This window comes from Molossus molossus, unplaced genomic scaffold (assembly GCF_014108415.1).
Source record: "Molossus molossus isolate mMolMol1 unplaced genomic scaffold, mMolMol1.p scaffold_m16_p_26, whole genome shotgun sequence".
Classification (NCBI taxonomy): domain Eukaryota; kingdom Metazoa; phylum Chordata; class Mammalia; order Chiroptera; family Molossidae; genus Molossus; species Molossus molossus.
In genome coordinates this window covers 3,658,166-3,682,739 of record NW_023425362.1, presented here as the reverse complement: position 1 = coordinate 3,682,739, position 24,574 = coordinate 3,658,166, and the positions used below count along the sequence as shown (strand labels likewise).

General features: G+C 56.0%; 2 protein-coding genes across 2 annotated transcripts in view; both read left to right on the top strand.

The window, feature by feature from the left end:
* The first annotated feature begins 1,062 nt into the window (after positions 1-1,062).
* UPK3A (uroplakin 3A) lies at positions 1,063-9,483 on the top strand. The gene is made up of 6 exons (XM_036278231.1): positions 1,063-1,159; positions 2,168-2,323; positions 3,494-3,773; positions 5,621-5,703; positions 7,754-7,886; positions 9,324-9,483. Exons 1-6 carry the CDS (start codon positions 1,108-1,110, stop codon positions 9,481-9,483), a joined length of 864 nt encoding a protein of 287 aa, XP_036134124.1. The 5' UTR covers positions 1,063-1,107.
* A 6,617-nt stretch (positions 9,484-16,100) lies between these two features.
* FAM118A (family with sequence similarity 118 member A) overlaps positions 16,101-24,574 on the top strand; it is a 37,329-nt gene continuing 28,855 nt past the window's right edge. The window contains exon 1 of the mRNA XM_036278193.1: positions 16,101-16,149. The gene's annotated coding sequence lies outside the window, so the exon portion shown is untranslated. The remainder of the gene's footprint in view (positions 16,150-24,574) is intronic.

Below are 24,574 nucleotides of genomic sequence, written 5' to 3'. Positions count from 1 at the left end.
TTATTTTCCAATCCTCACCTGAGGATATTTTTCCATTTATTTTCAGACAGAGTGGGAAGGGGGGGGAGGGAGAGAGAGAGAGAAAGAGAGAGAGATATGTGAGAGAGAGAGAGATGTGAGAGAGACATATTGATTGGATGCCTCCCCCATGACCCCGACCAGGGCCGGGGACCTGAGGTATGCAACTGAGGTACGTGCCCTTGACCAGAATAGAACCTGTGACTCTTTGGTCCACGGGCCGATGCTCTAACCACTGAGCAAACTGGCCAGGGCTGATAGCACTTTTTTTTTTTTTTTTTTTAATAATTGCTTTTAGAGAGAGAGAGGGAGGAAGGGGGAAAGAAACATCAACTTGTTGTTCCACTTATTTATGCATTCATTGGTTGATTCTTGTTATGTGCCCTGATGGGGGATCGAACCCACAACTTTGGCCTACCTGATGACGCTCTAACCAACTGAGCTACCCAGCCAGGACCCATAACAGCATTTTCACTGGTTAACCTAGTTCATCTTCACAAGAGCCAGTGAGGGCCTGGTCCTTGTAGGGTCTATATACACAGTTATAGGAATTAGTGTCCCCATGTTAAAGTATGGAAACTGAGGCTCAAAGAGGGGTGGCCTGCCCCCCACTTATCATTAGATGAGAGACAGGGGTGAAAGCACCACCCAGGCCCAGCCGGTGTGGCTCAGTGGGTTGAGCATCATCCCGTGGACTGAGAAGTCCCGGTTCTATTCCCCGCCAGGGCACGTGCCCAGGTTGCAGGCTGGGTCCCTGGTAGGGGGCGTGCAGGAGGCAGCCCATCCATGTTTCTCTCTCACATCGATCTTTCTCTTTCTAAAAAGTCAATGAAAACATATTTTGGAAAGAAAGCACTGCCCAAGTCTGCACCTAGTAGGCGCTTAGGTAAAGCCCCCGCGCCCACTCAAACCTGGGAAGCCGGGGGCGGGGCGTATGCAAATAGTCCTCCAGGAGGTCGCGGATTGGCTGGAGCGCGCAGGGGCGGGACACGCGGAGGGCGCAGGGCCGGCAGGTGCGCGGCAGGAACAAGGCGCGGGGTGCGCTCGCTCCGGGACCGCCACCTGCTCTGTCGCCCCTAGTCCCAGGTGATGCCTTCCCTCTGGGCCTTGCTGGCCCTCGGCTGCCTGCGGCTGTGCTTGGGTAAGGGTTGATGAGAGGAGGGGGCCGAGCCAGGGAGGGTGGGAAGCTTGCCCTGGAGTGTGTCCTGCACCCTGACCCTCCCCAGGAGCCCTGAGAGGAGCCTGGATGGGAAGGGGAACTGGGAATGGGAACCTCATTTATTCTCTCCGGGAACAGACACGGATGTCTGCTCCGTGTCAGGCCTTGCGCAGGCTCCCGGGGCCCAGATGTTACTATGGCCAACGCTGATTAATAAGCTTCCTTTGGTGGGCGTTGCTGGGCTCTGGGTGGCAGAGCTCTGTGGTGGGTGCTGCAGAAAACAGACGCACAGGGGCGGTGGGAGAGCAGAGAAGGCGCTGGACTGGACTCGTGCTGCTGCTGGACTGGGGGACATTCAGGTTCAGGCGGAGGGGGGCGGCGAGGTCCGGCCGGAGAACCTCCTCTCCATTGCCTATCCGAGTGGCTGGAGCTTGGGGTGAGGGGTGTGCAAGAAGTTGAAGCTGGGGACCCAGCGAAGCAAGGGTCGGCACGTCAGGACCTCACTGCCCCTCAGAGAAACTGGACTGCACTGGGGGGCAGGGGAGCCAGGGAGGGCCTAGCAGGAGAGTGTCGCGGTCAGTTTGCACACTAGAGAGCAGCGGAGGGGAAGGGCTTGTTACTAGGGTTCAGGTGAAGAGGGTGGGTCTCCAAGACTGGGCTGGGTGGAGAGATGCGTGGGAGGGGCAGTGGAGTTCTGGTGACTGAACGTCTGTGGAGGGAGAGAGAGGGCAGCAGATCTGCTGGACTTTCTGGTTCCTGGCCAGGGCGGCTGCGTGGGGCCAGGGGTGCTGCCCTTGTCTGAGGCAGGCAGGTTCCTGGGGTGGCCCGTGGGAGGGTGAACCCTGGTGCTGGCACTCAGCAGGGGCTCAGTAACTGCATGCAGACGTGTGTGTGCATGTGTGTGTGCATGTGTCGGGAGGAGGGCACAGGGTGCCTGTGGGTGTGGACATTCCACCGGGGGTCAGCTCCCGTCCTCACTGCTTCCTCCAGGTGTCAACCTCCAGCCCCAACTGGCCAGTGTGACCTTTGCCACCAACAACCCTACCCTCAGCACCGTGGCCTTGGAAAAACCTCTCTGCATGTTTGACAGCATGGTGGCCCTCAATGGCACCTATGAAATTTACCTCTATGTCCTGGTCGACTCAGGTGAGGGCCCTGTCTCCCTCCGCTATGCTGAAATGGGTTTGACTTGTCCGAAGGGAGGCGGGGAGAAAGCAGGTAGGGGGTGCTCCATGCACCTCGCCAACTGCACTTGTGTCTGCTCTGTGACCACCCTGGGCTGGGTGCTACAGTCACAGTCCTCTCCCTGCCCTGAGGGACATCAGTCTAGTGGGGGAAATCTAACAGCATCAACCTACCTCATGCCAGGTGCTCTGCACACCTTAGGGCTGAAATTTACAGCCAGCCTGCCAGGTAACTACAGGTTTGAACAACGTGGTTTGAACGGCACTGGTCCACCTACATGCAGATTTTATTCCATAAATACTGTAAATGTATTTTTTCTTGTAATATCTTCTTTCTCTATCTAACTTTATTGGAAGAATACCCTATAGAATAACATATCACATACAAAATAGGTGTTAATTGACTTTATGTTATTGATGAGGCTTCTGATCAACAGTAGGCTATTAGTAGTTAAATTTGGGCGGCGTCAAAAGTTACATGCAGATTTTCAGCTGTGTCCCTTAACCGCCACGTTGTTCAAGACTCGGCCGTGTTACGATGCCCACCACAGGGCAGAGACCCTGCCGGCTCCAGGGCAGCCCTCCCCGTCGCTGGCAGCAGTGCCGGCTTTCCGAGAGGAGCTCAGGGACAACCTCTTCCATTTCTAGCAACTAGCCGCTTACAACGGCTCACTCAGGGTCACCGTTTTGCTTTTTCAGCAAACATTTAGGGACTGCCCGCCTGTGCCCGATCTGTGGGCATGGCGGGGCATTTTTCTCGCATGGCAGGGCCGCGCCCAGAGGATCTGAGTTGTTCAAGATCACCCAGCGAGTGAGGAGGAGGCCTGGGACCCAGCACAGTCTGCCTGCCTCCACGCTGCCCCCCGCACCACGTGACCCTTTCCCCTGCCACAGAAGAGAGAATCTGGGGTTTTCAGCGAGGACATGACAGTAGCCTGATGGGGTGGGAGAGTTACAGGCCTGTGACAAGATGAGGTGGGTGGGAGCGGCACAAAGGACCATCACCTCCATTTCAAGGGAGCAGCGACCCCAGGGCCCAGCGCTGGCTCAGAGGGTGTCCCGGAGCGCTCGATGACTGAGTGAGTGACTGAGCTGGGGTGGCCAGAACCTGACTCCCAGCTTTGCCCTCCAGCCAGCTCCAGGAACGCCTCTGTGCAGGACAGCAGCAGGACCCCGCTGAGCTGGACGTTCCGGCAGACAGGAGGGGGGAGAACAGGCCCCTACAAGGCCGTGGTCTTTGACCTGACCCCCTGCAGCGACCTGCCCAGCTTGGACGCCGTGGGGGATGTGTCCCGGGCCCCGGAGATCCTGAACGCATACCTGGTCAGGGTGGGCGCCGATGGAGCCTGCCTCTCCGACCCTAACTTCCAGGGCCTCTGCAACCCGCCGCTGTCGGCAGCCACGGAATACAGGTGGGTGTGGGCAGCGGGGTGAGCCAGGGAGGGTGCCCCAGCCCCACCTCAGGGAGGCCCAGAGCTGGCAGAGTGTGAGAGGCCACACGCGTGACTGTGCACAGGGCCCACGCTCCGAAGGGCCCCGACTTGGCTTTGTGCTCCGCTGTCTTCGAATGTTTGACAAGGGGCCTGCATTTTCTTCTTGCACCGGGTCCCCCAAGTCATGGCCCTGATCCTGGCTCATCACCCAGGTGGCAGGTGGCAGTCACCCCCCCCCCCTTCATTTGACAGGGAAGGACACTGTGGTCCAGAGAGGGCAGGGTCACCTGGTAAAAAGCAGGGGCCCAGCATGAACTAGAGCCCTGTCCGAGGTGCCCATCCTCTGTTTTTCCTGCCTCCCTCCAGCACACCTTGTCCCCCTGCCCCACTGCCCAGTGGGTCCCTCATTCTTTCCATAGGTATTTCGAGCATTTTCTCAGGGCAGAGCTGGGGGCTTAGCCCTGACCCACGGCCAGAGGGTCTTACCTGGGGCCAAAGCCACTCTTGTTACCATGGAGATGCCTAGATTGGAGTCTGTATTTCTAGGCTTCCCGTGGGGCCAGGTCATCATTCGTCTGCCATCGTCTCCCCGCCCCCTCCCTGCTTTGGTCCAATCACCAGGCAGGGCAGGAGCTCTCTGCCCCACCCTCGGGCTCCCCACCTGGGGACACATCTGTGTCCCAGCCTCTGGAACTCTCTTCTTTAACCCAGAGAAGTAGAGGATTAGAGATTTTAAGGGTCTTAACTGCTTTTTTACATGTTAAGCTAGAAGCTGTCAATTTCTTAGTTCTCAGAATATCCATCATTTAAAAGTTTTTTTTCTTTTTTTTAATTTTTTAATTTTTTTTTTAATCCTCACCCGAGGACATTTTTCCATTTTTTGTTCAGATAGAGCGGGAGGGGGAGAGAGGAAGAGAGAGAGAGAGAAACATCGATGTGAAGGGACACATCGAGTGGCTGCCCCCCGCACAACCAACCAGGGCCGGGGACAAACTGCAACCGAGGTACATGTCCTTAGCGGGAACAGAACCTGGGTCTCTCTGTACCGCAGGTCGACGCTCCAACCGCTGAGCCAAACCGGCCAGGGCAAAAGTTTTTTTTCTTTATTGATTTGAGAGAGAGGAAGGGAGAGAGAGATAAAACATCGATGAGAGAGACCATCAATCGGCTGCCTCCTGCACGCCCCCCACTAGGGGTTGGGTGCACAGCTGGGCACGAGCCCTGACCAGGAATCCAGCGGGGACCTCTCAGTTCACCAGACAATGCTCAATCCACTGAGCACACCGGCCGGGCTAGTCACCATTTTAAACGGACCTTAAGTGGGCTTTGGGTATCTCGGGCTGGGCCTCCTGGTCTTCCTTTACGGTTTGCAATGCTTGGGTGGGGTTTTCTGCATATAAAATGTAGCCCTTAGCCCAGGGAGTGGGGGTGGGGAATGGATATTATTATAGTTTAGGTCCCTGTTGTGGGACCAAGGACAGGCCAGGACTAGTGGGAGGCAAAAGTGCACGGAGGACGATACGCGTGTCATGTGTGTAACAGAGAAACAGACGCGCCCCCGGGGGGAGCCGAGAGGAAGGTCACTGATGCTGAAGGCTTCCCGGAGGAGGTGCCTCCGGGCTCAGAGAGGGTCCCGGCAGTGATATGTGGCAAAGGTGCTGAAGCGAAGTCCAGCACCATCCTGCTGCCCAGCACCCGCCTATGGCTGCCTAGATTTCCATCCAGCGGTCCCTGCTCCGCCGCCAGCCCAGCATCCCAACCCTCCATCTGCCTGTGGCCGGGGCTCACGGGTGGATGGAAGTCACCCCTGCTCCATCTCCTTCCAGGTTCAAGTACGTCCTTGTCAATATGTCCACAGGCTTGGTACAGGACCAGACCCTGTGGTCGGACCCCATCCGAACCAACCGGCGTGAGTGGCGCTGAGGGTGGAGCGTGGGGGGCAGGGTGGTCCTGGGGGAACCTGGGAAAGCAGACTCCGGCCGCCGCTCTGAGAACGCTCCCCAGACGCAGGCAGGCCATTGGCTTATGAGGAAAATGCATTTTAAAATATATTTTTTTCATTTGTTAATTTTAGAGAGACAGGAAGGGAGAAGGAAAGAGATAGAAACATCGATGAGAGAGAACATCAGTTAGCTGCCTCCTGCACGCCCCCCACTGGGGATCAGGCCCACAGCCTGGGCATGTGCCCTGACCAGGAATCAAACTGGTGACTTCTTGGTGCAGGGTCGATGCTCAACCACTGAGCCACACCAGTCGGACCATTTCATTTCATTTATTTATTTATTTATTTATTTATTTATTATTATTATTATTTTTTATCCTCACTCGAGGACATTTTTGCATTTATCTTCAGATAGAACAGGAGGGAGAGAGGGGGAAGAGAGAGAGAAACATCAATGTGAGAGAGACACATAGAGTGGTTGCCACCCACACGACCCCAACCAGGGCTGGGGACAAACTGCAACTGAGTACGTGCCCTCAGGCTTAGTGGGAATTGAACCCGGGACTCTCCAGTTCGCAGGTTGACGCTCTAACCACTGAGCAAAACCAGCCAGGGCCCAGCCGGACCATTTTAAAATAACTTCACCTGAAATATCCCCCTCCCCCTCCCCCTTCCTTCCTCGAGGCCAGGCGCTGTGGCAGAGGACAGGGAGGGCTGCTGGTGTTGGGCCGGCGGGGCGGCTGGACCCATGTCACTGTGACCAGTCAGCTGCTTTTCCCAGCCCTCCCGGCGCATTTGCGTCTGTGCGGCGGTTTACCCTGAGTTTAGGGCCCAAGCGGCCCCTTTGTTGAATCCTCACAGCAACAAACATCATCACCACGTCCATGGGCAGAGGCTCCCTTGTGGCAGGGCCTGAACTCTGGAGGTGGCGGGAGGCTGGGGCCCCGGCGTCTGCCTGTCCCTCCTGACGCCTCCACCGAGTTCTCAACACAGAGCCGAGGTTCTACACACAGACTCGTGTCTGCTGAACCTTAGGGGCAACAAGAGAGCTTTCCAAGGGTGATTTTGATGGCACATGACCCGACCTTTACAACTCTCCACCTGCGACACCTGGGACCCCAAGATGAGACTGCTTGGTCCCGAGATGGGCCCTGTAGCGCCTCCTGCTACCAACAGTAACCACGGTGTGAGGCACTCAGTGGCTCTGCAAGGTGGCCGGAGGTCACAGAGCTGTCAAAGGGGTACAGACTGGCCTGGGTGACCAGGGCGGTCTTTCTTACTCTGGCTCCCGGCCAGCCCCTCCTGTGGCCGCCCACGCATTGTGTCCTACTGGGACAATGCTGCCCTGGGACCCAGCATCCTGAGTGCGAGCCCAGCCCCTACGTCTCACTGCTGTGTGAGCCCCGCACGACCTCAGTTTCCACCTCTGAGAAATGGGAAGAATCCTTGCTCTGCCTCCTCCCCGGCAGGGTTCCTCTGGGTGATCCAGACAAACACACTAGACCTGAGGTCAGTCTGGGGGGAGAACGTGCCCTTTGGGGCCAGACAGACCTCTAGGCTCGAGCCTGGGGTTCAAGTGCCCTTGAACAAAGAACTCGTCTTGCTGAGCTGCTTTGAGTGAACTGCAGAACGGGGTGTGCTGGGTTCCACATGGGACAATGGCGGGACAGTGACCAGCTCACAGTAGGACCTGTACTTGTTTGACACTGGCCAGAGCAGAGGGAGGGCCCTCAGCTTCACCTTTATTTTAATAGTTTGTCATCTGTATCCCATCCCTCTCATTAGAAGACTGGAGTCCGTGTATCATTTAAAATTACGCACAAAGCCAGTTAAAAGAGGAAGAGACCAGACACACTCAAGAGAAAGTTGGGAATTGGGATGTGGGGACAAGCACCTCAAGGCTGAGGGGAGACTGTCGCAGAGCCGGTCCCTGCTCTGTCCTGGGAAGACCCTGCGCAGCCCTGGGAGGTGGCTGAGCGCGCCGTGTCTGGGGGGTAACGGGTCTGTGTCCTGCTAGCCACCCCGTACTTGGCGATCGACACGTGGCCAGGCCGGCGGAGCGGCGGCATGATTGTCATCACGTCCATCCTGGGCTCACTGCCCTTCTTCCTGCTCCTGGGCTTTGCGGGCGCCGTGGTGCTGAGCCTCGTGTGAGTACCCGCCAGCTGGAGGCAGGTGGCGGGGATACGTGGACGCCTTCCCCTGGGAGGGTCGTCTGCGGCAGGGGGAGCCCAGCAGGCAAGGGGGCCGCCTTCCATCCTGGCGGGGTGCGGTCCAGGAGGGGAGCTGAGTCCTGGGCGTCCAAGGTCAGGGTCAGCTGGATAGGGAGGGTTTGTGGGCAGATCCCAGGTCTGACACTTACAATTACACGACTTGGACACGCATCTCATCCTCCGTGTCTCCTCTGGAACACGGAGCTACTAGTGCACATTACTGCCATGTTGCTGAGAAGGTGAAGTGAAATGATCTCCAGTCCGCAGGGCAGTGCCCGGGCACTAAACAAGGCGTAGTTCTTGTTGTCACTGTAAGTCACCCAACTGGTACGATGGGGAGCAGAGGCCCGAGGGAGAAGGGTGGCTCAAGGTCGCGCGGCCAGTTAAAGCAGGTGGGACCAGAGCCCCGTCTCCTACCCTCACGCACAGCTCTGACTTGTGTCTATTTGGGTCAGGACTCCAGGTCTCCATGGGGTGTCTGGGGCAGCTTGAGCAGGGAGTGGATCAAGGCACCTACAGGTGGCGGGAGGGTCCGGAGGATGGCAGATCCTGCCTGAGGTATCACGGTGGGCTTCCTGGAGGAAGGGACCGCAGGAGCAAACTCTCGTCGAGACAGGAATGGATGGAAAAGTCACGTGCTCTGTGCTTCTCAGAAAGGGAGCCCTGGGGGTTTGAGGATCAAGAGGGTGCCTGCCCCATTGGGGGTGGGGGAAGCAGGTGGAAACGCTTCTTGAAATAGGTGAAATTAGAAATTAGCCAGGGATGGGGACGGGGCGGTGAACGTGGAAATCAAGTTGCCTTCCGACATTTAAATGAATAAAAACACAAACAATAGATGAGATTAGCCTAGGAGCACTCAGGACATGGTGATGCTCCTCTCTCCCTTGGGGCAACACCCTAATCTGGCTCCCCGAGGTCCTGCTCTCCGACTTTAGCCTGGTGCTTCCATGTGTCCCTCCTGTCATCCCTGGCTCCAGCCTCACAGGGCTCCTCACTGTTGCCCCAGACACCCCCCAGAGTAACTGCCTCCTCCTCCAGGGAGCCCTCCGGTGGCTCCCACCTGGATTTGTGCATTCTGTCTGGGCATTGCTGTAGTCTGTCTCCCCGCACAGTCTTAGCTCTTTAGGGATGGGGCAGTGGCCTCCAAGGGCTCAGCCCACAGTAAAACCTGTAGATTGTTGGCTCCAAGGGCAGTACTTCCCTCATCCCAGGACCTGGCACATAGTTAATGCCCTGGGAAGGCTGGTCTATGGAATGAATGCCCCAGATGGCGTCTCTGAAAGCAGTGTCCAAGGAGAAAGGTCCCTGGCCAGCAAATGGGGTTTGCGCCCACTCTGCGCCCCTAACCCTTGCTCTCTCCATCCTCTTGGTCAGGGACATGGGCGGTTCTGACGGGGAAACCACGCACGACTCCCAGATCACCCAGGAGGCCGTCCCTAAGTCCCGAGGGACCTCGGAGCCTTCGTACGCGTCTGTGAACCGGGGGCTGCCCCTGGACAGGGCCGAGGTGTATGCCAGCAAACTCCAGGACTGAGCCAGGCCGGTCCTGGTTGGCGGCCTTCTGCCCTCGGGCCTTGGAGGGAGCTGGGGCAGCCAGTGAGCACACCCTGACCCCACCGACGGCGAAACATGGCCCGTTGGTCCAACTGCAGGAAAGCTTTGGATAAAATCTTCCCAAGAATCTGAGATCAATAAAGACTTACCCGTGGTTCTCAACCTTCCTAATGCCGCGACCCTTTCATCCTGTTCCTCATGTTATGGTGACCCCAACCATAACATTATTCTCGTTGCTACTTCATAACTGTAATTTTGCTCCTGTTATGTCTTAGGCCCTGTGATAGGGTGGTTGGATCCCCAAAGGGGTTGCGACCCACAGGTGGAGAACTGCTGACTTCCGGAGTGAGTGAGCTGATGCATGGATGAGTCCATGCGTATTGAGTGGCTGGGTTGTTTCTGTGGAGGGTGGAGGCAGGGGACGGATTGTCAGGGCTGTCACAGCTGGCGGTCTGACCTCACCCTGTGAAACAGGAAGCTCAGGTCCTCTGTGATCACCTCGCGTGAGCCTCAGGGATCCCCCGAGACAGGCCGTACGTGCAGTTATTGGATGTCGTCTGGGGTTTGCTGGCCTCATGCTGGAAACCAGCTCTGCCGGTGGCACACCTTGTCCTCTCTGCAGCCATCTCTCTCTTGGCTCAGCTTCCTCATCTGTGAAATGGGCTGAAGTAGACGGTTCTTTTCAAGGCCATGGAAGCCCGGGCTCCATGCTTTCCGGTCCCAGCGGGAGGACAGAAAAGGCTGCGGGGACACAGAGGAGGGTGCCGAGTTCACTCGGGGGTGAAGGGGCTCTCCAGCCCCAGGTCTCCGCTCAGATGCCTTAGTTCCGTCTGCTGGGCCAGGTAGCAAGACTGCTCCCCTCTTGCAGAAGGTGCGAGACCAGTCCGCTCCCCACCGAAAGGAGAAGAGGGTTGTCCGCGGGGTTGGTTTGAGCAGGAACAAGCCCAGCAGGATGACGGGTGCTCCAGGGGGCCCTGGGGGGGCTCGGGGCACACAGCACAAGGGGGATCCCCAAGCTGCAACGTCAGGCAGCAGAGGCCTTGAGAAGGAGCCTAAAGGCTGGGAGGGGTCTGGAGAAGCCAAAGCAGTTGTCAGCTCAGCAGCAGGGTGTCCCCTTCCGGGGGGCAGTTGTCACTGGTTTCGGCCTCGGCCCATGGGAGGAGGAAGGCAGGGAGCTGGCATCTTTGTTCATCTTTCTCTTGCTGTCTGAGTCTAAAAGGGACTCGGTGTTTGTGTGATGTGACGGGTCTGTCAGCTGTAACAGTCCCGGAGCGCACCCAGCGAGGCTCTCTGATGTGCTCTCAGAGCTGGTGTTGGGAGGCCTGGGACTGGCTGTCCTCGGTCAGGGGTGACACAGACGGTCAAGGACAGAGCCCCTTCTGCTCTGGGGCCCGGAGGAGGGACAACCGGAGAGGCAGGAAGGACTCGTCGGGAAGCGATCCTTACCCGCCAGCTCCCCTGGCTGACCCTGCTGTCTCCGACATCTATTCTCTTCCTCAGTCCCAGCACCGCGCTGTCACTGAGACAGTGGCAGGTGCTACTCTGTGTCCCCTAAACCCAACCCCCACGCTTCTGCAGACCAAACAGCCCCTCCTCCTTCCGTTGGTCCCGGTCACTGCAGCTCCCGCTCAGTGCGGCACCAGGGAGAGGGCGCACCATCATTTTCCAGCGAGTGACGGTGGATTCTGGGTGCTGCTGGAGGACAGGAGGGGCGCACGCTGCTCCATCCAGTCTCCGAAGAAGGAGCCAAGCCGGTGGGCAGGGGCGGGTGGGAGATGCTGGCTCGTGGGCTCTGGGCTGGACTCAGGCTCCACAGAAAGTTCTAATTATGAACACCCAGGGGAGCCATCTCTCTCGCTCACTTCTCGGAATCTGAAGGCTCCCCGTCCCCGCGGCTGAGCCGGCAGGACCTTCGGAGCTGAGCTTGCACAGATGCCCTTCTGTCCCTCCCCCAGTCATGGTTCAGCAGCTGATCGCTGCGGCCATGCTGTGTGACTTGGGGCAAGGAAGTGACTCTCTGGGCTCCCTGACCTCGTGCGTGCGACCTGTGTGGGTCGTTTCCAGGTCGGGGAATTCAGCGGAGCTGCCGACCGTTCTCGGCCTCGTGGGCACCTGCTGCTACTTCTGCACACCCAGGTGCGGGTGGCGGGGCGGCGGGGCATGTGCATGACTCATTTGTGAAGAAACTGCCAAACTGGTTCCCGAGGCGACTGTAGCATAAAAAAACAACAACCCACCTTCATTTTGCAATAACTATAGATTTGCTGGATGCTGGCGAAAAGGTAGAGGGAGGTCAGTGTAGCCTTCACCCCATCTCCTCATGTGAACGTCTCAGGCAACTCGAGCTTGATTCTATCAATCCCGGGGGTTACTACTGATACACTGCACAGAGCTTGTTCCTGTTCCCCCGTTTTTAAAAAACTGACTTTATTGGGGGTGACACTGGTTAATGAACCTCCTTTTCAAGATGCGCTGGCCAGGCTGCCCTCCTCCCTTCTCGGGCTGGCAGTGCCGCTGGAGCCCCACTCACCCCACCTGCTGCCCAACGAGGGCATCGCAGTCCGTTAGGCTGCAGCCCAGGGGTGGGGCATACTGGGGTTTGTGGGAAACTGATGGTGTGTGTGTGTGTGTGCGCGCGCGCGTGTGTGTGTGTGTGTGTGTGTGTGTCCAACAGGCTTAATGTATGCCTTTTGCATGAGGGTGTCCGCAGCATGCATGTGTAAGGCGGGGACACGCGCCCAGCCGGAGGGTGTGGTGTGTTCTGTCTGAGGCCGTGGTCCAGGGCTGCAGGGCATCTGTGTCTTATGCTGCGGGTCTCTCCTCTCCAGGGTGGAAGGACGGTCAGGTGGTCCCTGGTGTCTTTCTGTTCTCTTTGGAGTGCCCCTGCCTGGGACTCTGTCCCTTCTCTCTTTTCTCCCAATTTAAGCACCTTCTGTGGCCACACAGCACTGCCAGCCATTCCAATGGCACCTTCCGCGTGGCCTCGTTATGGTGAGTCCTCTGTGTTCTCAGCCCGTTAAAGGGGAATAGTGATGCCTACTGCACAAGTGAGTGTGGGGAGGAAGACGTGCACATGAAGAGTTAGCACACACATGCGCGCGCACACGCATGTCCTTCCACACACACTGGTGTCTCGGGGCAGCACACACACCCTTACCCCTTCGTTCACTGATTAAGACGTGCTCGTGGGGGCTGGTGGACGCTGGGACATGGACGCCTACACCTGCAGCATTCAGCAGTGTGACACACCCGCACACCAGTGCCGTGCCGCCCTTGCCAACCTACTGTGCCAGCCTCTTATCTACTCTGAGCATGCTCAAGACGGCCAGGTGGCAAGGCCTCTCAGTAATTTTCCACAGCTTGGCAGCTTGAGAGAAGCTGTGTCTCACCTGGATGGGGGCAGGGGCGGGGGCGGGGGCGGGGCTATTTCTAAGGCGTCCTTCTCCTGGCCTTATGCCCCTAAGGCTGCTGGGCTGAGTTTTTTGGGTAGAGAGGCTGAGATTTCCAGCCTGCGCTGGGATGTCCCCCGCCCGGGACCCCTCTGCACCGTGGGTCTGGTCTCTGACAGCACCTGCCCCACAGGGCCATGCTTTTCAAGGTCCGTGCTGGGGTCTCCTGCAGGTCTGGGTGCCCGTCACTCAGCACAGGAGTAGGTGAGCATGAACTGAACTGTACTGCATCTCAACCCTGCATCCAGAGGATGGCAAGCTGCATGCGTGGTGGTTAAGTGTGGGCTGTAGCATGGGTCTGCCTGGGCACCTTGCAGGGCCTCAGCTTCCTCCCGCCAAACTGGAACAAGGATGGCACCTTCCTCACAGGGTTGTTCCCAGGACTAAGTGAAGGGACAGGTACAAAGTGCTCAGGCCAGAGCCTGGCATTGCACAGGAAGCCCCGCCTGCCTCGTTCACTCTCAAGTCATTGGCCCCACAGTGTCCTGGGCTCCACGCCCCCTAAAGTTCACAGGCTGCTGAAACTCGCCAGCACAGCTTCCCTCACAAACAGGAGGCTTCTGTGTGGGTTGGGGGATGTTAACAGCCAATTTATAAACCAGGCAGAAATAAACGTGCTAAGGAGAGAGGAAATGATCATTAACTCTGGTTGGCTTGGGCAGGGCAGGAGGGCAGGCTGAGGAAGGCTGGGCAGAGGAAGTGGCTTAAAAAGAAAAAGTTTTTGTTGATTTTTTAGAGAGAGGAAAGGGGGGAGAGAGAGAGAGAGAGAGAGAGAGAAACATCCATGAGAGAGAAACATGGATCGGCTGCCTCCTGCATGCCCTCTACTGGGGGATCGAGCTTGCAACCCAGGCACCTGCCCTGACAGGAATGGAACCCAGACCTCTCAGTCCGTGGGAGGACACTCAATCCGCTGAGCCACACTGCCTGGGCGAGTAAGTGGCTTTTGATCCTGAACAGGAAAGTTTACTCAGGCACAGAAAGACTGCAGTGGCAGAGTAAGGGGGGAGGAGACCACTAGAACCATCTGATCACTGGGGCACACTAATCCAGTTGTATGCCCCTGTGCCACGCCCACTCATTTAGGCCTCTCAACCACCCCCAGGGGTGGGAACTAGCATCACCCCGTCGTACAGACATGGAACCTGTGCACGGATGGGCAAGAGGCCACAGGGCCTGATGGGCTCCAAACTCAAGCTGGCCCTATTATTATCAGCCTTGGAAGGAAACAATTTCTTGATGAGGGAAGTGTTATAAAATGGCAAGAAGCTAGGAAAACTCCAGGACAAGTGGGATAGGAAACTAAGACATATAGTTAAAGAGCGGTTTGCAGCCACCTAGTCAGCCCCATCTTCCCTAAACCAGAGACACTTAAGAGTAAATGGCTCGCCCTGGCCGGTTTGGCACAGTGGTTACAGATCAGAGAAGCCCGGGTTCAGTTCCTGCTAAGGGCACGTACCTCGGTTGCAGTTTGTTCCAGGCTCCAGCTGGGGTCATGTGGGTGACAACTACTCGATGTGTCACTCTCACATCGATGTTTCTCTCTCTCTCTTCCTCCCTCTCTCCCTCTGGCTCTATCTGAAGATACATGCAAAATGTCCTCGGGTGAGGATTTAAAAAAAAAGGGTAAATGGTTTGCCCTTCTCCCCAACCAGAGGGTAAGTAGCTTAAATCACCCTTCCCAGGGAAACAGACAGCACAAATCCAATTAGTGCCATTTGCCAACCACACCCAAGGGCAGACAAATTAAGAGAATAAATCTTGTTTTGGTATATCAGCATAAAACTGATGCATATTCTGTTGACCCTCCCCTAAATACTCAGCCTTTAAAACCCCTGAGAAAGCCCTGGCCAGTGTGGCCCAGTGGTTGAGCATTGACCCCTGAACCAAGAGGTCACCAGTTTGGTTCCTGATCAGGGCACAGGCCCAGATTGTGGGCCCGATCCCCAGTGGGGGCATGCAGGAGGCAGCCAAATGATGTTTCTCTCTCTCTTTCTCTAAAAGCAATGAAGAAAAAAAATTTTTTTTTTTTTAATCCTTGGGAAAGAAGGTCCCAGGTCCCAGTGTGTCCTTCCTGCAGGGAGCATGCTCTTGCTGTTCCCTTCCCCCACTCCTTCCCCCACAGGCATGCATCTCCTAAACTCCAAGGGCCCCCAGACTTGCAACCTGGGGAGCAATGGGCAGCAGCAGCTCCTCCTGGGCTAAGTCCCTGCACCTGTCCCCAAGGCCCCCTTTGCGCTGACTCCCAGTGAGCCGAGGCAGCCCAGCCTCCCCTGTTGCTTCTTCCACGTCCTTCCTTGTTTCTCTGTCCTCAGTGTGTTTCTGCTGCCATCAATAAATTCTTGCTTGCTTTTGTAAGCTTTGTCTCTTGATTGAAATCGTTGCTTCAAGATGATAAGATCAAGGTCTCCTCATCCCTCTGGTAACAGGAGCACACTAGGAGGCCACTCGCGTCCATAAACGTTTGGACGGGATCCTGGGCCCTGCAGCGTTCTTGCTTCGGGGCCCGGGGGGACTTGGCTGACGGGGTCCGCGCTCACGCGAGGGGAGGGAGCAGCGACTTCCCGACAGTGGTGAGGGCTCCAAGGAAAGGCTGGGGGAGCTGGTGGCGAACTTAGGTGGGCAGGGGTCGTTGGGAAGCAGGGCGTGTTGGGACCCGAGGCCAGCGCGGTGCGGGGTGCTGCAGAGGGGCGCTCCCGACCGCACTTAATGCTCGCCACGTCCCCGCGTGGGGCGCCCCCCCACTTTGCAGAGGAGGAACCCGATTCGCGCGGCGATCGCGGACAGATGCGGCTCAGACGCAGGCTCAGAGCAAGGGGTCTCTTGGCGCACGCGACCCACCTGCGCCCGAGATCCCCAGGGGCGGGGCCTCCGTGGAGGGCGGAGCCACGCCGGGCGGGGGCGGGCGCGGGCGCGGGCGCGAGCCTTGGCTCCGCCCTCCGCAGGACCGTTGCTTTCGGGGCGGAACCTTCGCGCGGCGCCCGCGGGCGCGCGGGGGAAGCCATAGCGGCGGCGCCGGCCGCCACCGTGGGAGTCGCGGCAGGGGGCGGGCGGCATCCGCTGCGGCTGCCTCCCGCGTGCGCGCGCAGCCCCCACCGCAGCCCGTCCGGCCCCGCCCAGCGCGAGCGGCCGCCCGGACGGCGGAGACCCGGACCGCGGAGCGGGGGAGGCGGCGGGAGCGCGGGCTCCCACCGCAGGTGAGAGGCGGGGGAGGCGGGATCCAGCGACCCCGGGTGGAGAGGCCATCAGGACCCCGAGACCTCAGGGTGCGCCTCGGCCCCTGGGGAACCCGGCCCCCTGACACTGTCGGGATCCTCGGGCACCTCCACGACCCGGGCAGGCCTCGGTGCCCAGCAGCCCCGCTCCCCCTTCCCTCGGAAACCCCGGTCTCCTGGTCCTGTCGGGGTCCCCGGCCACCTCTGGCCCCTGCCACCCTCAGGACTCTTCTAACCCCGAAACCCTTAAGGATTTTCCCGAGACTCCGAAGTTCCCAGACGGCCTCCCACCACCGAGGCCCCTCAGGACCCTCTAAAGATACGCTCAGGACCCCCAGATCTTCCCGCCCCCGCCCGCCTCGGTGCCACCTCCCCCTCGCGCCCGGTGCCCGGCCGCCGCCCTGCGCGCCCCTGCCCAGGTCCAGCCCGCCTTGAGCCCCCTCCGCACGCGGGTCTCGGCGCGTGTCGCCGGGGTCCCTGGCCCGCGGGCGTCAGCAGAGTGCCCTCGGACGGTGACTTCTTGGTACCCCGAACAAGCGGCCCACTGCCGACCCTTTGTAAGCAAGCGGGGCGGTGCTCCCCGCGCCCACGTCTGCCTTGTGTTTACTGTTGCATCGAGGCCACAGCAGGGACGGTGTTTAACTTTTAATGCTCTTTGGTGAGACTCGTATGGCCCAAGGAGAGTCTGGAGTCGGATCTGATGGGGAGGGAGGTTGAACTAAGTACGTGAGGGGCAAGTAGAGATGCTTGGAGGTTGTCTCCTCCTCTTAGCTTTTCACTCCTGGAACTCACTCGTTTTTGAAAGCTCGGGTTTCCACAAATTGGCTGGACTTGGAGACAACTCGGCCCCTGCGCCCAGGGCCTCTTTGGAGGAGGGTGAGGAAGCAAATAGGAAGTTTTTATATGGTGATAATAGCAGTGCAGTGACCTTGAGCTGAGCCGGGGTGGGGGTCGGATTCTCAGAAAGGGTGTTAAGGAGGAAGTGACCCGTAACAGGTGAGCTGATTCTTGGAGGTTGAGGTTGAAGTTTGCGAGTCATTGAGTGTGAAAAGGCCGGAGGCGTGCTACGAAGCACATCGGATTTTGGAAAGCAAGCAGTATGACTGGAGAAGAGATTCATCCCGGGGGGTGGCTGGAGAGATATTGCTTCCCGCAACGGAAGAGGTTCTCAGGGTGGTAGGAGAGGGTTCTTAAATGGGGGGAACCCAGCTTTGTTCCTGAGGGCCCCGTGCCCTGGCCCCTTCCATTGCCCTGAGTCAGGGACGATCCAGCCCAAGGCTGAAGGAAGAGAGGAGCCCAGTGGAGGGAGGGGTGAGGGAAGTGTTCCGAGGAGGGGAGACCTCGATGGGAGAAGCTGGGAAGTTTGGCAGAGGGCAGCGCTTGAGACGTGAGTGGCAGGAGAGGGCAGGCTGTGGGAGTCAAGACGAGAGCATGAGGACTTCCGGAGGCATGGAGATTTGTCAGGTTAAGGGAGACCGTGGAAAGGTTTAGAAGAGGAGAGAAGATTGTTTTTGTTAATCCTCACCCAAGAATACTTTTTCCACTGATTTTTAGACCTAGTGGAAGGGAAGGAGAGAGAGAGAGAAACATTGATGTGGGAGAGACACATCAATTGGTTGCTTCCTGCATGCGCCCCGACCAGGGCTGGGGGTTGAACCTGCAACCTAGGTATGTGCCCTTGACTGAGAATTGAACAGGAGACCCTTTGGTGTGTGGGCCAATGCTCTAACCACTGAGAAACACAGGCCAGTTTTGTTCTTTTATTATTATTATTATTAGCCTTACCTGAGGAAATTTTTCCATATTTTGTTCAGATAGGGTGGGGGGGGGGGAGAGAAAGAGAGAGAAACATCGACGTGAAAGGGACACGTCGAGTGGTTGCCAGCCGCATGACCAACCAGGGCTGGGGACAAACTGCAACCGAGGTACGTGCCCTTAGTGGGAACCGAATCCGGGTCTCTCTGGACCCAAGGCCGACGCTCTAACCACTGAGCCAAACTGGCCAGGGCTCAGTTTTGTTCTTTGAAATGCCAACTCTCTTGTGTTCCCAGCAGTCCTGTGAGGTTTAAGATATTATTCCTTTTGTACAGATAAAGGAAGGAGCTCGGAGGTGGTAACTTACCCCTATATTAAGTGGTACAAGGAGAACCCGGGTGTTTAACTTCCTTCCTCCAGGGAGCCTGGGGTGTCCCCTTGCCAGGGGCATGAAGACCTCTTGAGTGGTGGCATTGTCCCCGCTTAGCCCTCCTTATTTGTTCCGTGTGCTAAGGCATGTGCTCAGCAGCAAAGACCAAACAGAAAACTGTCCCGAGCTGGTTGCGTTGCCCGAGGCTTCTTCCTGCAGCCTCTGACGTCTTCCTGCTGGCTGTTCTCTGGGGTTTTGGAAATTGAGGCTGCAGGTGAAACTGCAGCCAGCCAAGCTGTCTGGCTCGTTACTGGTAAAGATTCAGTGTTCCCCGGACTCTGGTCAATGATTTGGTGGTAAACGTGGTAGACATTAGGCCTTAGGTGAGGTTTTGGAGTCACAGTGGACCAGGAAATGCCCAGGATAGTGGCAAGCTGATAGAACCTGAGCCAGGAGTAGTTGACGACTTGCTCCTAACTCCTGGGGGACCGGCCAAGTCAGCACATCTCTGAGTCTCAGTGTTCACTGCTACAGAACAAGGGTGTTTGGCATCGAGCAACCTTTACGATCCCTACAGCTCCAGGGTCCTGTCACTTTAAGTTGAGTGGGAGGTTTGTTTTCTAGAGCATCTCTTGTTTCCTTGGTACCGGATGAGCGCTGGTGCTTCAGGGTACCTTTGGCCTCTGAATTGGTGTGTTTTACCAGTATTGCTTTATTGTTAAGAAACACGTCTACTTGAATTATGCAACGTGTCACCACTGATGGAGAGGCTGTAGAGCAGTTAATGATTTAGCAGTTGGCAGGGTTCCTAGTAAAATGTCAGGTATATTTGTCTGCCATCTGAGCCGCACTAATGTTAGAAGAAAACGTGCAAGGCTGAGTTTACTGTGGCGGTTGGCCTCTTCGGAGGGTTGGATGTGAGCCTGGTCAAGTGATCAGGAATAACTAGGGCCCATTCATAGGGTCATTGAGAGGATTAAGTGAGATAATGGGTGTGACGTGCTCACTACTTTCCCTTGAGTCTAATAAGGGCACCGAAAGTGTCAGTAATTAAAGTTGATTTCTGAATTAAACTGTGACCTCTGCATGTGTGTGTTCATGGTGGGTTTTGTTCCTTTCTGGTCTGAGCATTCACGCCCACACGCCTGTTCAGAGCACTGGTTTCAGGAAGCACATGAACACATTTTGATTATTACAAAGTAAGCATTTCCTCCATCGTCATTCACTTTGACTGAATGAAAGTGATCAGTGTAGTAGCATCTGTTCAAATTAAGGTTTTGTGTTTTCTGTAAATCGAAGAAAACAGTGCATTCCAAAGGTTGTAATGGTTGGGGTTATGTTTACCAGAACTGTAGTTACATTTTTTAAAAATTAAATTTAATCTTTCTTCATCATCATTTATCTCCCCTGTACCCTTCTACCTCCCCCACCCCAGCCCCTGGAAGTAGTTACCATGGAGTTCTGGTGACTGCCCTGGGAAAGTTAAGTTGGAAGCTGCTGCTGCTGAACTGGTTTATAGTAACTGGTAAACATTTTATATTCAACTCACTGAAGTTGGCCCAGCAATGCAGTCATTTGAAATGGACTGCGTTGGAATTTCCATGGACAGATTGGGAAACTGAGGCTCAGAGAGGTCTCCCGGCTGGGAAGTGGCGGTGTTTCCTGCAGACCTGCGTCTTCCCCGCCGTAGGGCCAGTGCTCCTGTGGCGGAGGAGCTGCGACCCTGCTGTCCGGAGGCTTCTCTGTCCCTGTGCACCTGTTTCCAGCTCAGGCGAACCTAGTCATGCTGCTCAAACTCCCAGAAGCACGTGAACCCATCACAGGGCATTCGCCTGTGCTCGCAGAGGCGTTGGGAGCTTCGCCCTTGCCAGTGGTTGTCTGCTGTGCCCCTCCCGACTCTACACGGGAACCAGGTTGCCTTGGCAAGGGCAGTTGTGGGAATCCTGGAGGAATGGGAGGGATGGTGTTAAGGACCTGCCTGTGTCCGGGCCCAGGTGTGGGAAGTGCCTGCCCTGTGGCTCCCAGGCCGCCAGACCTGCCAGGTGCGGTCAGAATGCAACTGATGGGCTGTGGCCTCTGCTGAGGCCCTTCCAGTCCTTAGGACGACCCTGGTTACGTGGATCAGACTTAAAACTGGTATTTCCAAATCTCAGTTCTCCTGTGAGGAGCACATTTGTGTATCATTTCTTCTGTGGGATACTTTTTTTCCCTTGACACTTTGTCTTCTTCTTTTCTTATCCTTCTAATCTTCATGGCTGTGCAGACACCTGCCAGGTCTAGAGACCAGGGCCTTGGCCTGGTTCAGCAGGTCTTTGTCTCTAGCTGGCCTTGCTGGGGTCGCTCATGTGACCGTGGTCATCTGGCTGCATGACTGGCCTGGATAGTCCCAGGTAGCCTGTCACAGGTCCGGTGGGTGGTGCTGGGTTGTTAGCTCGCGTGCCTGGGCTCATCACTGCTGGTCACCCCCGCAGGAGGCTAGACTGGGCTTTGCAAGTCAGAGTTCCAGGACCGCAGGCTCCAATGCCAAAGGCTTAGCAAACTCTTGCTTGCTGCGATCCCATTGGCCAAGGAAGTCGCGTGACCAAGCCTAGCCTCTGTGGGTGAGGGGCTGTACAAAGCTGTGTTGTGGGTGGTTACCAGGAGGTGGGACCGTCATTAAGTCTCCCCAGGTGGGGTTAGGGAGTGAGGGAGGGGGCTTTGCTTTGCCAGCTGTAAATGACAAGTTTGGTGTTTGTAGTTCACTCTCTTGTGTGGGTGAACATGTATTTTAAATGTGCTGGGTTCAAAAGTAAGGCAGTCTCCGGTTACTCTGCAGCTAGTTCATAAAATACTCCTAATCTCGCCTGGCCGGTGTGGCTCAGTGGATTGAGCATGTCAGTCGCTTAGACTGAGAGGTCCTAGTTCAATTCCCAGTTGGGCACATGCTCAGGTTGTAGGGGGCGTGTAGGAGGCAGCTGATCGATGTTTCTCTCTCACATTGATGTTTCTGTCTCCCTTCCCCTCTCTCTAAAAAATCAATAAAAACACATTTAAAAAAAAAGATACTCCTAATCTCAAATTTTAAGCAGAAGACATCCTGTTGGAACTTCTTGATGGCCTTAGAGAACAAGGACAGGAACTGGTCACCCGTGCCGGGGCTGGATCGCGCTTTCGGAACTCGCCCAGAGGTCCTTGAAAAATGGGTTGCCATGATGACCTGACAGGGGGCCGCACACTTTGGTGACGACACGATCGCCAAGGAAACCACAAGATGCAGCTTCCACAGGCTTCTGAGGGCTTTTGTTACTGTTGTCTGGACTCTGATTGGCCTAGACGAACGGCGCTGGGGATGGGAGCGGACACTGGCTTGCTGTCCTCCCAAAGCTCCTGGGACCCAGGACTAGTTGTTCAGCTATCTCCTGCTTGGCCCTTGGTTTACAAACCAGGAGAGGCCTGGAATCCTTTCTGGGTTGTAAAATGTGGCCCCGGTGATTGTGCTGTTGGGAGAACAGGAAATGAGGTAATATCTTCAACATGTCATGTTGCTGTGAACTGGAAATGTCCAAATATGGGCAGCTATGCAGCTCATTGCAGAGCTATTGTGTTGAGTTTGAGGATAATTGGGTACTTCCCACGTTGGCCACTTTGACCCTTCAGGGTGGATGTGGTGTCGCAGTCTAGAGTGGTTCTGTCTGAAGCGGAGCGGCCAGCGCAGGCCCGGGAGGTCTGAGCACTAGCCAGCAGCACAGCGCGGGGCAGCCCGCGCCCCGGGCGCTCGGGTCAGAGTAGGACTTGTTCCTTTGGGGAGCTTTGAAGTCACTTCATGTGGTGGCAGGTCCAGCCCATCCGAGCTGACATGTTCATACTTTCTGCAAACGTGTGAATGTAGCATTTAGTTCCCAGCTTGTCGCTGGAGCCACGGGTGTGGAGGATCCAAGCAGCTGAACAGTAACTGAAAGAGCCAGGGAGAGCCCTGGCCGGTTGGCTCAGTGGTTGGAGCATCAGCCCGCAGTCCAGAGAGACCCGGGTTCGGTTCCCGCTAAGGGCATGTACCTCGGTTGCAGATTGTCCCGGCCCCGGTTGAGGTAGTGTGGGAGGCAGCCACTCGATGTGTCCCTTTCGCGTTGATGTTTCTCTCTCTCTCTCTCCCACTCTATCTGAACAAAAATGGGAAAATGTTCTCCGGGGAGGATAAAAAAAAAAAAAAAGAAAGAGCTAGAGATAGATTTTTTTTTCTTTTTTTCTGTATTGATTTTTTAGAGAGAGAGGAAGGGAGAGGGAGAGAGAGATAGAAACATTGATGAGAGAGAACATTGACTGGCTGCCTCCTGCACGCCACCCCCCCGGGGATCGGGCCCACAACCTGGGCATGTGCCCTGAACGGGAATCGAACTGGCGACCTCTTGGTGCAGGGTCGACGCTCAACCACTGAGTCACACCGCCGGGCTAGAGATCAATTTTTATTTAAAATTTTTAATTAATCGATTTTTTATTTTTCAATCCTTAACAGAGGATATCTATGTTTTTATTGATTTTAGAGAGGAAGGGGGGGGGGGTGGAGAGAAAAGAGAAGAAAAGAAAAGAGAAGAGAAGAAAAGACCCATCAGATGCCTTTCATACACCCCTGACTTGGGATCTAATCCACAACCTAGATATGTGCCCTGATGGAGAATCAAACCTGCAACCTTTTGTTGCACAGAGAATGCTCCAGCCAACTGAGCCACCTGGCCAGGGCGACGTAGATTTTTGTTGTTGTTGTTAATCCTCACCAGAGAATACTTTTCCATTGATTTTCAGAGACAGTGGAAGGGGGGGGGGGGGGTTGGGGGGAGACATGGATGTGAGAAAGACACATCAATTGATTGTCTCCCTCAGGACCCCAGCTGGGGCCGGGGATCAGACCTGCGGCCCAGGGCCGATGTTCTAACTGCTGAGCCAAACCAGCCAGGGTATGAGCTAGATTTTCAAAGTTCTTTACCACAGAAACAATTTTGGGTATTTCTTAAGTCTTTGGTTGACCAGTGACTGTATAAAAAATATTTTTACTAAAATGTGTTGTGTAGAGAAGGCTGAGATAAAAGACTACTTCTCATAGGTGGGAAGGGGCAACCATTACAGTGTTGTGAATTATTTGGGGGGCAGGGGTGGGGGCAATTGGATTAGTCCACTGATAAGCATCTCATATTAACTTTTCAAGTCAAGCACACAGTAGAGTGTACAGATGTTACAAAGGTGAACACCTGAGGTTGATGTGTGTAATGTTATGAACCAGTGTTACCCCAATCAATTTAATTTAAAAAAGGAGGGTTGACTAGGAATGATTCTGAGTTCTGTCCTGCGCGGGAGGTTAAGAAAGGGGGTGTGTTAAGAAAGGGGGTGTGTTGGTGGGAGCACTTAGCAGTTTGAATGTCCAGAGCTCTGCTCCTATTGAGCTTTCAAAACTTGGTCAGTTCGCAAGAACTCATATTTTGTGCCTGTTAAACTGAGGTTGGTGAGTAGGTGAGCCATTGAAACCCCAGGGCTGGGCCCCAGGTTGCGTGCACAGTGGGAACCACAGCATTTGTTACTTCCCTTAGAGAGTCCCAGTAGGTTCCAGACAGCCCCACGCCGATCTGACCGTCGTGGTTCTGATAGTGACTCGCAGCGGGAAGGGGGTGGGCCAGGGCCCAGGCTCAGGACCGCCCTGCCCCTGCTCCCCCTTGGGCAGCCGGCAGGCGTCTGTGAGCCCCCTCTTCATGGCATGGGGACTGGTTTCTTCACACCTGGGGGAAAGTCACAGGTACTTTGGGGGTTTGATGGATGCTCTGAGTCCTTTCTCCTGGGGTGGCGCCTAGTGACAAAGTGTGAACATTTTCAGGGGACATTTGTAGGTTCCCACTTGCTCGGAAAGGTAGTGACACTTAGAAACTGATTAAGCCATGTTCGCTCACGTTGGAAAGTTATTGCAGGTGACCTGATTCTAGCTGAAGAAAAGATCTAAAAGGGTGGTTTCCAGGCCATGCGGGTGGGGCTGCTGCACGGGGACCCCACGGGCTGCCGGCTGGAAAGGGGGTGATGCGTCCCACTCTGGAGCTCAGCAGCCTGCTTCTCAGAGACCTCTCTTAAGTAAATCATTTCAGAGACACAGAAACGGCCTGCACAAGGTGGGGTCGGTGTTACGGTAACTGCACAAGGTGGGGTCGGTGTTACGGTAACGGCACAAGGTGGGGGTCGGTGTTACGGTAACGGCACAAGGTGGGGGTCGGTGTTACGGTAACTGCACAAGGTGGGGTCGGTGTTACGGTAACGGCACAAGGTGGGGGT